The 15,573-nt window shown below is 38.5% G+C and overlaps 1 protein-coding gene across 1 annotated transcript in view; it reads left to right on the forward strand.

Annotated features, from left to right (window-relative positions):
• The first annotated feature begins 355 nt into the window (after positions 1-355).
• Positions 356-15,573, forward strand: part of RERE (arginine-glutamic acid dipeptide repeats) — a 60,767-nt gene continuing 45,549 nt past the window's right edge. Inside the window, exon 1 of the mRNA XM_009289787.1 lies at positions 356-822. Coding sequence (XP_009288062.1) covers positions 498-822 — 325 coding nt within the window. The 5' untranslated portion in view covers positions 356-497. The remainder of the gene's footprint in view (positions 823-15,573) is intronic.

The raw sequence follows: 15,573 nt of genomic DNA on the forward strand, positions 1-15,573 counted from the left end.
CACTTGCATGCTTCCTATTCAGTGTCAGGTATAAAATGACATGTGTTCTCAGCGAGCACTTCCCATCCAAGAAGTTGTTATATTTCTGTGGTGAATAAAACAATTTTTTAAGGAGTTGTGAGACCTTTTTGAGGATGGAGATAGCTTCAAACATTTTAGACGCTTCATAAGTTATCATTTCTACGAATGCTTCAAAAGACCTCCTTGTATTTTACTGTCTTGTGTTTTCCATACTGAATTGCTTTAGGATGTGGGGTTTTCTTTGTTTTTAATTTTTGTTTTCAGAAGTTGAAAGAATTTTGAATATTAACATGGGCTTTTCCCCTCTTTCTCCCCCCCCACCCCTTCAAGAACCTTTTTAAAACGCTGGGGTTGTTGGAGTGGTTGAATTTTTCCTGGATTTGAGTGAGAAATTCAGAAGACTGAAGCCCAGGCTCACTGTCTACCTTTCACGGAGGCCCAGCCGTGAGAGGACAGAAGAAGGCACGTGGCGAATCATGACAGCGGACAAAGAAAAAGACAAAGACAAAGAGAAGGACAGGGATAGAGACCGGGATAAGGAGCGAGACAAGAGAGACAAGGTGAGGGAGAGTGAGAACTCGCGTCCTCGACGGAGCTGTACATTGGAAGGAGGTGCCAAGAATTATGCGGAAAGTGACCATAGTGAAGATGAGGACAATGACAACAACAGTGCCACCACAGAGGAGTCCACAAAGAAGAGCAAAAAGAAACCACCCAAGAAGAAGTCCCGGTACGAGAGAACAGACAACGGTGAAATAACGTCCTTTATCACAGAGGATGATGTTGTATACAGGCCTGGAGGTAAGAAATTCTTATGTTTCCTTTGAAAGTAATTGTACACCAGAGCTACCAGTTAGTTGGCTGCAGCAGACAGCACAGTGTGGTATCTGTTAATTTAAATTATGATTGTCCTAGGGGCAGGTTCCTGCATTTCCATTGGAGACAAATATGGATATGCATGCAAAAGCTTTTGACTGTATCTTGTAATATCTGATTTGTTGGAATGAACTTAGCTCCTCTTTGAAAAAGAGCCACCCTTTTTTCTTTCTACTGCATTAAGCATCTGTGTATCATATGGAATCTCTGTCCCTGGGAATTTTGAAACTAAATTGGATAAAGCACTGAGCGCTTTGCTCCAACTCTGAAACAAGACCTGATCTGAGCTAGAGACTTGACTAGGTGGCATATAGAGATATCTTCTACCCTTCCCGACAGGTTTTTCTGTGAGTCTATGATTTCTTTGTGGAGCTCCTCTCCTGTCTTCTGTTTGTGAAATATAAATCATGTGACTTAAGATCTCATACCTATTATGCCATTGATTTCACCCCCCTCGTTAATAGCTAGCTAATGCCTACGCACAGCAGCTTAGCTATTGGTCAAAAGACAGTGTCAGTTATCAGCAAGTGTCTGGGATGTTTTGGGGACAGAAACAGAAGCTTGCAATGTGCTCTGGATGTCTTGGACGTGCCTCTTAATTACTGCCAAGTTCACATAAGATTTTTAGGGTCTCATGTAAAGTTTCAAGATCTAACCTGTGGCTGCTGCCAGCTAACTTTTTCCTCAAAATGAAATTGTACTTGAAAGTCAGATTATTCAGCTAGCTGTATTCCTCATTTCTGAGTAAAAACTTTGTGTTCATCTACACAGCATTTTAAAGGTGTTGATTGCAGTTATTTGTTCCACCACAAGGAATAGTTATGTTTGGCTTTACTGTTCAAAGCATTGGCTTAAAGGCTCCGGTAGTTTTATATTACTTTCCTGTAAAATGATCAATATGCTGTAGTAACACCGCTGGAGCAAAATAGAGATGGATTCAAACAAAAAAACCGTGGAAACTAACGAGGTAAAATCTTGTCTGATTTTTCCACGAGATGCTGTATATCTCAACTGCTAAAATCTCATTGTATGGGTACAGATGTAAATGTTTTAAATTTTCTCTGCAGTTGTAGTTGCTGTAAACGCTCTAAAATGCTAGTTGTATGTGTGGGCATTATCAGCTGCAGAGCTCTCTGCAGTTGCTGTAAACGCTCTAAAATGCTGGTTGTATGTGTGGGCATTATCAGCTGCAGATACAGATGGGCTGAAATTCTGCTGGTTTTGGAGGTGTTGCATTCCATACTTGTTATTCTGTGTGAAAGTTGTAGAGTCTGTTTTCACTTAGATCTACCAGCGTTTGTCAAAATAGCTTATCTATTGAAATGCTTCAAATATCACTTCAAACCATTCAAAAGATATGTTTTTCTCTTGGTCAGGGCTTGTAGCTGAGTAATATTTGTTGCTTGAGCAGTAGTCATAGGGAGCCTGCAAAAGCATCAGCTTTGGTGGCAATCTTATTTTCAGTGTCAGAGGATGAAAAATAATTTAGAATCTGTTAAGAACAGCTGTTGTGTGGGCCCAGTAGTACAATGCGATACACTGGCTTTATTGCAAAAAGACTTTGCTTAAAATTAAGATGGAAAATCAGGTTGTGATCTTGATTTTATCCTGTAGTAGGATAGAGGAAGTATTAGCACTCTATCCAGTAGGTGCAGTGCTTGGAGTACCTCTGATGTAGCAGTACTTGGATAGAGGGTTATTTGCAGAACAGCAGGGATCAGTACTGTAGTTATACAGAGTTTGCACCTTTGCCAGGTGATTGACAAAGAGGGGGAGAGAGCCTGTAAATGCTGGTAGCGTGGGGAGAGCTTAGATTCTTTATGCTGTATTTGTCATGAGACTATCCATTCAGAAGAGAAACCTTCTTTATGTACAGACTGGCAAGAGCTTCAGTTATGGCTTGTACCTTCTCACATGCCAGCAATTACACACTGGGGGAGATGCTATTTATGGACTGAAATGCAAGGTAAAGCCTCAGTCACAGCACAGGCATGAAGATGTGTCAGAGAACCTGCACGCAGCAAATACTCTGTAAATGCTGGCCAAGCACCACTCAGGCCTTATGGGACTTCAGGGAGCACGCATGGTTGATAGTGTGGGACAACAGTCTTCTCTAACAAGCCGAGTACTTCATCAAATGTATTTTGGTGATGGTGGTTGCAGATAAGGGAGCAATTCCTCCTTGTACGAGTGTTGTTTGGAAGGGTTTGGAAGAGGTTGCGTGATCTGGTAAAGGGTTTGAAAGCTGGTCTGTCCAGTCTCGACTAAGACTAGTGCTGGCCGTAGGCAGCTTGCTTCATTTTCTCTTTGCCCATCTTTCTGCACTGTTTGAAGAAAAGGGGGTGGGTGAAGGTGTCTGTATCTGATCTGGAGGAGGTTATCTAGCCAAAGAACAAGGAAAGCCATAGAACTCGTGATAATTGAGATATTTTATACCTGTTTTGTAATTTAAAATTCTGCTTATTAAATTTTACATTTTATTAGTAGTAATTAGCATAAGAGATGTACCCTAGCACTGAAACTTTTCTGTTCAGTTTGCTTTTTGTGCTTTTTTAAAATTGCATCTGTCTCCTGTCTTGAAAACTGCAGAGAGCAATGAGAACACACATTATAGGCTAGCTCATTGTTGGAGGGACATGAGCCTAGCTGAAACCTTAATTGACTATACTGATTTTTAGATTTTATTTAAAACATAATTTCTTAACAGGAGTGAGATCTTGAATACACATTCCAGTGCATAATATATTCTAAAGCCATTTTAGCATCTATTACAGATGCAAATCTTAGCTTCTGTCTTATGGCTAGGTTACATATAGGGAGATGTATTTGTAGCTAAGGGTACAAATTACGTAAAATTTAAGAGGGATTGAGAGAGTTTAATGAGGCTTGCACAGCAAGGATTAGAAAGATGAAAATGAAAGGTGTGTGCAGAACGGATAGCTGTCTTCAGTTTACATCTTTTAGGCTTTAAGGAAAGGAAATCCTTTCCATTCATTTGATTCTTTCTCTTAAATACTCTTACGTGGATGAATGTTAAAGGTCTGCATTTTCTTACTGTGAAGTCCTTGGTAAAAAATCGCATTCTGTGTTTACCCCATTGCTGTATAGTACTTAATCCAGCACTTAATACTACTTTTTCCTGTGCTGAGCTCAGCAGCTATATTTGAGTAATAGCAAATAAACTGTAAATGAAAAATCAAGATCATTGGAATTTTTTCAAATGAAAGGTTACACTATATTGTTACTATATAAATACTGTTCTTATTAATTTGCATAGATATAATGAAAGTACACATAGCTTTAAACCATGTATTAAAATTTATTGAGTAGAGCTCAGACAACGCTATGCAATTAATCTTCTACTTTGTTGGAAATCACACGGGCCTATCCTAAAAGCTTGTTGGCCCACTTCCCCATCTGTCAGTTTCCACAACCTCCCTCCCATTTCCTTCCCAATCTAATCTGTGGGTTTTTTTCTTTTTTTTTCTTGCAGTTCTTACTTTGCTCTTGTCAAAATGACTGTCACGGTAACATTTTTTTATTGTACAATGTGTATTCAGATTTGCCTATAGGCTTCCTTAGCATAAGGTAATGATAGTGTAAAATGGTTGCATCAAGACTGAGATTTTTTTTTTCCCCCCTCCTCTTAAATTGTTAGATTATTTAATCATGAATTTCCTTCCGTTTCTAGTGCAGACCGATTCCCTTCTTTCCTACTGGCTTTTGCCAAAATCGAGCACGGTTTGAAAGGGTTGATTTCGTGTAGGTTTGTATGCACGTGCAATATGGTTAACACATGGCTCCTAATTGGGTGTAGTCTAAAATTGGTGGTCTTGTTTTGTAGTATGTTTTCTGCAGTTCTACTTTTTTGATTGTCAGACTATAAGCAAATTTGAATACTTTGATACTCTGCTGTGCAAAACAGACTTATAACTACATCTGTTGTTTGGGTTAGACAATTGGTCTCCATGTATGATTTTCTGTATAGAAGAACGTACTGAAGTGCTGTCAGTCAAATGGCTGTCAGTGTATTGTACTGGACTTCAGTGGCTAAGGTGCTTTTGGAACAGCTGTCCAGGCTTTTTCCAAGTGCCATGCTACTCCAAACACCATTGAGTAATGTAGTGGCTTTTGTGTAGGCCCTGCTTTTGATACTTGGTTAAGAGAATGACTTACCTAGCTGGAAGAGGGAGCTATGTGATGGAAAACAAATAGCGCTGTCAGTAACTTTCAATTTCTGGCCAACGTAATGAAAGATAGAAATGGTAGTGATGATACTGTTCCAGAGAACCTTTTTTCCCCTCCCTGTTCTGGAGGGCAACAACTTGCCTAAAGTCTTACATGGACCTGATGTATGGACGTACTTTTTTTGTGTATCTTCAGCTTGTCTTTGAACGTGGAGATTTTCTTTTCAATATCCCAATAAACTGCTCTTGTGAAGTTAAAGGGTTAAGATTCCAGAGAAAGTACATAGCAGAAGTATCTGCATCAAAATAGTAGCTGGTTATGTGGATGCTTTTATTGCCCTGTTCCTTTTTGTTCTCTGAACTCTTGCATACTTTTCTTGCTAGAGGAAGCAGTATTGTCCCTGTCCCCTTTCACCCTCGGTCTGTTCAACACATCAGGAAGGGGTATTACTGTATTAAAGCCACAGAACTTAATACTGAGGATATTGTTGCTACTGAGCAGACTGCTGTAATGTCATCATGATAGCACCTTGAATGCTGGACTGGAAAAACATAGTTGGGTGAAAGTCTGAGTTGATTTGGAGCCTCAGGAAAACAGATGACTTGATATGTCACCTGGAGATGAGGACAATATTGTTTCCTCTGCCTACGTAGAAACATTTAAAAGGATCTGAAGGAATTAAAAGGATTTATGAGGATCTGTTTCTACAGTGACATCAGTAGCTATATAAACAGCACATCAGCAAGAGGAATCAACATGAGGTAACACAAGGTGAAATGCTTCTGCAGGGAGAGTAGTGCATTATAGGACTTCATTGTTTGAAGTCCTATAATAATCCAAGCAAATTGCTTCGGAATAGCTTACATGAGAGCCTCTCTGTTCTAGGTGCTTTAAGATCTGTGTGAAGTTGGAAGAGGTGCGGCGTGTTAGATACGGAAAATGCAGTTTGATATGGTGCAGGGAAAGAGGCAGAATTAGCTTTACATGGATCCTGGAACATCTGGCCTAGTATATGAAAAAAACAGGAATGTGTCTCTTGGCCACTTTGGGGTGTTTCAGGCAATCACTGTTTGGGACAGCTGTTGGACTTTTTGGTTTAGTTGCCTTTTTTTAAGGTATGGGAAATCACTGTCACTAGGATGAAAGTGAGATATTACTACTGGAAAATACAACTTGAGTACTAACTTCTCTGGATTTATAGGTTGATGTCACTTTAAAGTTTTGTTAGATTTCTGTCCCTGAGTGCTGTTCAGGAGGCACCATAACCCCATAAGCTATTATCTGGACAGGCATCAGAGAAGGAGAGAGAGACTGAATTTGCAGGTTGGATGCACTGTTGTGAAATACTGCTGCTCAGTTGTCACCAAATGTATCAAAGTGAGATCTTACATGCTTTTCACTTTGATACGTTCTGTGATTATAGAGTATGTGGCCATTTTTCAAAGGGAGCACTTCATAAGCTATGAAATAGTTTGCAGTCTTCAGTGGCTCAGATTTGAAGCCTGCGGTTGTTGGGTTATTGCGCTATCACAATGAGAAAATAACAAAGGATGGTGGGTCATCTTTTGCGTGAATCTGCAGGCCTGACATCAGTGTCCTGTGGAGTGTGGCCAATGGAGTTCCAATCACAGTAGAACCAGAATTATATTTACTTCAGACTTAGTTGGACTGAGATTTCTTCTAACTATCTTAAAATCCACTGTCAATTTGGTTAGCAAGCAAGTATTAGGACTTCCAAATTTCCAAGCTTTAGTTTTTACTGATGTGATTAATTGTTAAATGTTCCCTTTCTTATAATTGTGCTGAGATGTTTTGCATTGTTGTAACTGAGGAAATTGCTGAAATGGCTGTTTTAATCTAGAAACCTCCATCAGCTTTATAAAGATATATATAAACAAAACCCAAGTGCTTCCTCTCTCTATTTACTTTGTTACTGAGTGGTATGCTGGTATTTGGGCTGAATGTTGGTGAAATTGCAATGCAGGAATTTGGCTCATGGTCTGACGGTGATTGGCTTGTATTTGACATTGACCCATGTGTTTGTCATTCTTCTAGATACTGCCTTCTGTTTATTCTGACAGCTTTACCAGTTGAGAAAGGTGGCCATGCCACCAGAATTAAATATAAAAATACATATAATATGAACATGATTTTTTTCTATAAACCTTGAAGTTCTGGCAAGTGGTTTTTTTAGGCTGCTAAAAAATTGCGGGGAAAAAAGTTAGTTCTTTTCTGGGAAGCTTTTAAAATTTGAATTTTATGTTTGGGCAGAAGGAAGAAATGCAACAAAACTATTTTTTCAGCTGTACATTTTAATTTTAGGAGATCTTTGGCCAGACTGTTTTCTGTCCATGTTGTATGGATTGACCAAGTTTGTCATGGAGATGTGTGTTTTTGCATGTGTGGTCGTCTTTTCCCTCAAAAGCTTCATAGTTGAAATGAGAATGTATTCTAACATGATGCACTCTGTATTCCCCTCTTAATTTGAAAGTCTGTTACCGTCGTGATAGTAGATCATTGAAATAATCAGATATTTAGTGGCAGACTTTCAGCTGCTGTAAATAGGAGTAACCTCAGGAGCTGTGCTGCTTAATGTGTTTATGAGAGTTCCCTTATTTTTCACACTTACACCGCTGTGTTTTCAACCTTTCTGTGTATGTGAATAGTGGTGAGGAAAACTCGTAACAATCTTGTTTTAGAAGAAGAGATTATCTTTAAGACTTTTGTTTCGATGGGGAGAAAAATGCATTCTTTACTCATTCCTCCTTGAGTAATTAAAAGAAGGGGGAAAAAAAATAGAGAAAAGGCCTGGGTTAGTAGGTGAGTCTTAAAACATGTCAGGAGGGTTAACAAAATGCATAAAAGCATTTAAAAATGTGTAAAAGCATCACAGAAGGATTTTCTCTGAAGTTGATGGAAGTCTGTAGAGAACTGTTTCCACGTGCAGCTGAAACGTGTTATTGTTCTGTGCTATTGGTTATAACAGCGGTTGTAATCAGTTTTTATTCTCAGCATTTGAGATATTATGAAAAGTGTGGTTTTTAAAGATCAGGTGAGTAGGTGAATAATATTAAGTGTAGAAAATAATTAAGGCTACATGACAGCATACATCGACTACTTAACTGCATATAACTAATTTTCTGTGTATGTGCTGTTAGTATAAGCAGTAAACATAAGCCAAACTGGAAAAAAAAGAAGGCAATGCATTTACTGAGTTCATATTTACTCTTAAATGTGGCAGGCATTGCTCTGTATATGGACAGCTGTTGGTGCTTGACAGATGGAGTCTTAAGTGCAGATCAAGGCTGATCTAGCAAATGGATCCCTCTGGCTTTGTTTGGCTTTTGTGTATAAATCATGAAGAGCAACACTAAGGAGGTGAGGGTACCGAGGGGTGGGGGCTGGATATCTGGGACTGGGGACATTGCTTAGCCAATGTTGGTCTAACAGATAGTTTTTCATATTGTCTTTGTGATTACATGAAATTGTGATAGTGTTTTCGTAACAGATGAATTGTGCAAGTGATGAATTTTAGATTAGACTTTCTCTATAAGGTTATTAGTACTTTATCTGTGAGTCATCCCTCTGTGTTCATCATAACAAAACACGGGTCACTAACAAAGCTGTACTACCATTGATTACTATAATGAAATATTTCTAAAAGTAACATGGATTATGTGAACTCAATAAACATATGCTGTACTATATGAACTTCATAACGTGTTCCCTGAGAAGCTTGTATTGCAAAATAAAAATACCTTGTAAAGCTGTGGTGTTTTGGAGCTGTTATAGGATGAATGTGAAACTTTACATGAACACCTTATTGACATAATTTTTTGTGTGTGTGCCTACAACAGCTATAGTTGAAAATTTGTGGTTTAACTACCATAGGTGACTGTGGAACACAGATATGAGCAGTTTTGCAGACTGCATTAGGGAATTATTTTTGCAGAGGATGACTGTAGAAAGACTGTAACCTAAGCAAAAAGTAAGACTTTATGGGGAATGCAGCATGCCATTATGAAATTAGGCAAATGGAAATTTTGAAATAAAAACACAGTGAGTGGGGAGCAACTGTGGAAAAATTGGACTAAGGGGAAGGAATTCCTTGAAAATAGTGGTTTTCAAGGAGTGAAAGTGGAGTTTGTGGCTGCAGTAATTGTTCATGGCCTGTCCTCAATTTATTTCAGTTAAAATAGTTTGAAATTCTAGTGTGTGAACTTCCCAGCCCTTTTTCTTTTACTCTGTGGAAGTTGCCATGTCTTTCATCGACCATTAGATAAAGGAGTGTTTGGTCAATTGTAATGGCAACACCTGTGTAAGCAGTAAACTAAACTCTCATTTTAGCTTCTGTACTGGGAATGATGTTACGGTTTCCCATGTAGCACAGCAGTTTACTTTATGCCAGAGGATTGCTTTAACTTTTATCTGGAGATTTTTTTCTGATAAATTGGCAGAGGGAGGGAGTGAAATTTAATCTGTCAGAATTTTGATCCTGGGACTAACCTTTGCTGCTTCATTTTCGGAATACTGGTTTTGTTAAAATATCTTAGAAGTATTCATGGGGGGATGGAGGAGAAAGTTCATAGGTGAGGGAGATATTTCTCTACAGGTTTGACACTCAGTGCTACGCGTAAGCAGGCTAAGGGAAGAGAGTGTGTTGCAGTGAGACTGCCTTTTTTTTTAATTGTTTCCAAGTGGAATAGAAAATGGAAGAGGGTAAATACAACTTGAGTGTTGATGAAAGTAAATTCTTCTTTAAAAGTTATCGTCACTTTCACATTACTGCTTGATGGGCCACACTGGTAAGGTATTTATGTCTGTAACTGGGTATCTTCTAACGGATCATCAAATTTTTTTTTTCTGTAATATCATAAATTTTGGGCAACCTATTTGGTTTTCATTTTGTCCTAAAGAGGTAGTTTTGTATAAACAGTATCTGGTAGCAGAGTGTGTGTTGCTCTGAAGAAGCATCTCAAGTAGATTGAGATACAAATGGAAATATTCTTGCTTTGTTTCAGCATTGGCAGGAAGAATGGATCTATCTAGTCTTCTTTTTTTCTTCAAAGTCCAAAATGTGTTATGGATGCTTTTACCAAAAGCAGTAAAGATATTTAAAGCAAAAAAGGATCAGAAACGCTGTTGTAAAAGGAGCGGCTAGATGTACGTGAAAACTGATACAGATTTAAGACTTTTTCATTTGTATTGTTTGTTTAGGAAAGAAATATACCTAAATGTAGACATATATTTATTTTTCTTAGGCTTGAAAATCTATGATTGTATCTTTACTGTGGTGATTGTACTCCTCTTTTCTTAATAGTGAGGAAAGCATTTTTTTTTTCTTCCTGAAATGGGCATTTCTTATTTAAGTAGCTGACTAGCATACTAGCATGATCATTATGCTTTAAAATGAAGGGAAAAAAGGTAACTTACCAGTGTTGAAACAAAGTAAATACACTTCTGGTGTAAGATTAGCTTTTACAGCTGCTGCACTAATTTGTTCTGTGTAAAAGGCATCTCAGAACTATTTACAAATTTAAACAACAGGAAAATATTTTTTGTTTCAGAAAATATGTATTGATTTCTTTCTTTAAATACGGATTGTTTTCAGTGCTGCTAGGTATTTGCAGGTAGGTGAATATGAGGTTGGCAGACAATAGGGAGAATATCACATAAGCTTACTTGATGGGAGTGTCTGTATTTGCATCACAGCAGGCTTTGAGGCAACAGACTGCAGCATTTGAAATACAGTATTCTGTGAAAGTCGTCCTCAGCCAAGTGACGCATTCAGTTATACCCTTCTGAACATGTGTGTGTTCAGGGCTGCACTGACAACTTATAAAATGGGTTACTCTCTATCCATTTGTCTAATCGGGAAGATGAAGTGATGGGCCAGTTACTAGGGAAATAGTAATGGCTGTAATTTTTTTCTAGTTGAGGGCTACACAAATAAAGCCCACCCATATTTTGATGAGGTATTGTAGTTTGTTGCACTTGAATTATCAAAAGGGTAGCTAAGGGAGAGAAGTTAAGCAACCATTTGGTGTTTGTGGTGGGCTTGGGAATAGAAGCGTTTTCTCTTCCAAGTTCTCTTGGTGTGCTTGTTTTGCCTACTAGAGCACGGAGTTACAATTATGCACGGTGCAGTAGAACAACTTCTTAAACCCAAAGCCATGTAAAGATGCCCAGTTTTCACATTAAGTACAGCTTCATGGGCCAACTGTATACTGTTGATTTCTTTTAATGTCACCATTGACTCATTACCAAAACTTGGGAAACACAAGTGAATGGAAATTGCATGAGAAGAAAGATCCTGTATCTCAAGTGATAAAGAATCTTGATCCCTTAATCTCTTCAGGTTTTTGTGTGTATTGGCCAATTGCGTGCTATATTCAAAGACATTGCGGAGATTGTTCAGTTGATTTTGTCGACCGTGACAACTTCTTCTGTTGGTTTCTTAAGGCTTATTATTAATGCTTGCATTTAAGGTATCAGAGAAATTATCCGTAGCCGTTGTTCTTCAAGGTGTTGCAATTTGCACATTAATGATTTTTTAATAGGAAAAAAAATGTTAAGGATATCTAAAAAAGTGAGATCATGTAGCGATGTGGTACTTTTGAATTGCTGCTCATCTTTTGTGTCTTCCACAGTACTTTAGAAAAAAAAATGTTGGATATCTAAAAAAGTGAGATCATGTAGCGATGTGGTACTTTTGAATTGCTGCTCATCTTTTGTGTCTTCCACAGTACTTTAGAAATGAGTGTCCATGAAGAGCTGTTGAAATGCATCCGGTTCAGGTTTGAGAGACAGGTGGCTACATAGGCATTTGTAAAATATCAGTGAGAAGTGTTTGGAGCAAATGTTGTACCTCTAGCTAAAGTTTTTGAGACCGTAAAAGATCAGAAAAGACTGTTTTAAATGGCGTGCGTGCAGTAAAGCTTATCTGTTGCTAAAGAAGGAGCTCTTAGACTAACTAGCTATTTAAATTTTTTTTTTGTGGCCTGCACTCTTAGTCCCACCCCTTCTCCCATTTCATGTATTTAATTGAAAAAGAAAAACAGTTCTAAGACAGGAGGATACCCTAGCATGAGTTAGTGGCTGAGCACCCACAATGTGTTTGCTTTCAGTGTGGCATTTTTTGGTAACACTACTTTCTGTAAGAAAATGTTTGGTTTGTATCAAAATTGTTAACGAAGTATGTCTGAATGCGTCTTGCAAGAAGAAAGAACTGTATAGTGTTGTGGACATGCATGAAAAGTGCAGAAAAATAATTGGTGTGGGAAATTGTGTAGCTGGGTGCCTGAACTGCAGAACAGTTGCTTTTATAAAATTGGGAACTGCAGACTACAATTAGCTGTCATTAATTTTGTTGAATAGAAATATGTTTCATTTATTGTACAATCAGGAGCCAGGCTTGAATGAGTTTAAATAGATGAAATCTAAATTATACTGACAGTCCATTAAACAGCAGCAAAACCCCTTAAAGAAAATGGATTCGCTATGATACCAGTTCATAATAAAATCATTTGCCAAATAAGAACTACAGTCCAGGCATCAGGAATACTTCTGTGGGTTTCAAATGAACACAGTAAATTGGTTGAACCATTTATTGCAGAACAGGGCTCTAGCACATTGTTTTCTGACAAGGAGCCAGCAGTGTTGCTTGAAATCTGCTCAGCAGGAAGTGACACTAAAAGATCAGACTAGCAATTTGTTTGTTGTCAGCCATATGGGGGGAAGAGGCAACTGTATAGCTCCCTACCTGCCAGGGGTAATATTTTTCTAGTTAAAACCGTGCGTTTGTCGTTCCCAATGCATTCCTCCCTGTGTTTCTACGTTTGTTACTAAACCATCATGCCAAATATATTGCTGTAGTTAGAGGTCTGTTTCCATTATTGACCTTTGTTTTCAAGGTTTTGGTAATTTTCCGGTGTTTGGAATACAGGCAGTTCAGATTTCAACATTTAGAATTCATTGAATATGGCAAATATTTTTCTGATCCTTTAAAAGGTACCACTTTGTTATTAATGCTCTGTAACTGTTAATCCCGTGCTCCTAATCGTATGTAAGTGTTCTGGGTGGTGGTGGTGAAGGATTGTGGCATTTAACTTAAAGTACCTGAGACAATGAAACGAAGAGCCCTGCTGCTTGGGGTTCCCACTAGTTTTGATTCGGGCAGAGGTATTTCTGGAAAACAGTTCAGAACTGCCTGATAATGCTTATTCACTTAGACACCAGAATGGAGGAATGTAAATATCTTTTAATTCTGGGAGGTAAATATCCTTTAATTATTTGCCTATCCCACAACTTGTACTCAGGATATACATACATATATATACACATACATATATATACACACACATTCCCCCCCACCCCGAGTGTCTCCCTCCCTCTCAAGTCCTTATATATATGCCCCTGTAAAGTCTATAAATAAAATTCTCTGTCTCCCATAGAATTGGGGTCCATCTCAATAAACAGTTGGATATTTTTTTTTTCTTTTTTTTAAAATCCAGGATGGTTCTGATGAAACAAACCTGTTTCGCAGGGCTTGCTTGGACACTGTTTCTTTCACAGTTTCTCAGATCCATCATACGAACTTCTACTGTGGTGGAACTGAATCTGTAGACTTAATGAGAATGTTGGGATAAGTGCTATCTCTATAAAGTCAGAGGTGGTGGATGTGGAACAGGAGTGTACACGTATGCTGCACGGATAAGTATACCTGAAGCATGCTTTTTAGCGCACGGATGGAATGGTTGAATATAGAGCATGTGTTACTACTGGTTACGTGAGCCAGATGATTCATCTGGCTGTCTGTGACAGTGTAAGAGTTGATGTATGAACTATTCAAACCTGGTGTCCAACGAGCTCCCCTAAGTTGTACCTAGATTGTTAAGAAGAGTGGGGTTTTTTACACATCTGGCATACCGTTTTTCAGAACCTCTAACTCTATCATAGAACATCTGAAGGAAAGCAAAATGAGGAAAAGAATGCGTAATCCAGTAAGATACTGGGATGTCAAAACTGGGAAATGCATGTGTATTGGAACTCAGGTTGCTTACAGCTACACTGGGAAGTCTGAGCTTGTGACTGTTGGCATACGATGGCAGGGGGGTTGCAGACAATTCCTTGACAATGGCTTTCAAGGAATATCTTTCCTGTGGAAGCATGGTGCTGTGCAGAGAGCCTAAGGCTTTGTTTCTTGGATGATGCAAGTGTTGACTCATTAGGTAAGAGATAAAAGGATTCTAATTGTGCAGATGGTTACTACATAAAATGCAGCATTTAAGCTGATAAAGGTTCATGTCTTCAGAAAAGTGAGGTGGTTGTGGTTTTTTTTTCCAAAAGATCTTTAAGTCCATGTATTGAAGCTCTAATTTTAAAAGCAGCTTTTAGTGTGAGAATATTAATGTAACCCTTCAGAACTAGGGCACATCTGGTGAATATCACAAGCCCAAAGGCATAATGACTCTCTACCATGTGTCATAGAAATACTTCATCTCCAGTGGGACATTTTACATGAAATAGGAAAGTAAGCAAATGCACTCATGGTTGGAGACAGGCAGTGAATCCCACTAGCTGTGCAGGGAACTTAAGATTTCTTTACTCTATTTTGCCATTGTAGTGGCAAAGGTTATGGAAAGCCCTTTTATTTTCTTTTTTTATCTTTTTGTTTTTCTTTCCCGTTGGAGAGTTTGCTGGTTTGTCACCAGTAAACTCCGTGGTGTAACAGATGGTTAACTCGTCTGAGGTGGCCCTTGCAAGTTGACGCATGGATGTTACCTTGCTGTGGAGAAGGCCGGAGTGTGAATTTATAGCACACCCATGTCCTGTGTGGTTACTTGCTTCATGCTTGCTCTTATTTACTAATAAATGCAGGATGATGCGAGGATGACTAAAAGGAATTAACTTATACTTTGATAAGTGTGTAAAGATGTTCAGAGCAACAACTTCTGCTTGCTATGTTTCATCCTATAGCTTACTTTGCAGTAATTTCTTTGTTTTGTGATTTTTCATGGAGCCGATGTAGATAATCAGGCATCTCCCTTCATTTTCTATTAGTGGTATGATCCTGTCTATTAAGGGAGTCATGAGCCTTGCCTAACAAAACACATCCTTAAGTTCAATTTTCAAGGGATCTTTGCAGATGACAGAGCAGCCAATGCAGAATGTAGTTGTTGATGCAACTATAATAAGGACTAGAAAAGAAAAAATGACCGGCAAGGGAAGGAGACTTGAAGGGTTTGGAGGTGGACAGAATACAGTCTAAGAAAAATACTTTAAGTTTATTGTTACCTTGCAAGTTAAAGGGAACAGGGAGAAGGTAAGTGAAAGAATAATGGTGATGCAGTATGCGTAGTGGGATTAACTTGTGTATGTTTAAGCCAAGGCCTCTTGTGAGGCTGGATTTCAGTCAGCTGGGGTTTGGAGAAAGATGGTTGTAAACCAGTGAAGAGCAAGCACTGGATGTGGAGCCAGTGTAGTGGT

The sequence above is a fragment of the Aptenodytes forsteri genome, unplaced genomic scaffold (genome assembly GCF_000699145.1).
Source record: "Aptenodytes forsteri isolate BGI_AS27 unplaced genomic scaffold, ASM69914v1 Scaffold61, whole genome shotgun sequence".
In the NCBI taxonomy this organism is placed as follows: Eukaryota; Metazoa; Chordata; class Aves; order Sphenisciformes; family Spheniscidae; genus Aptenodytes; species Aptenodytes forsteri.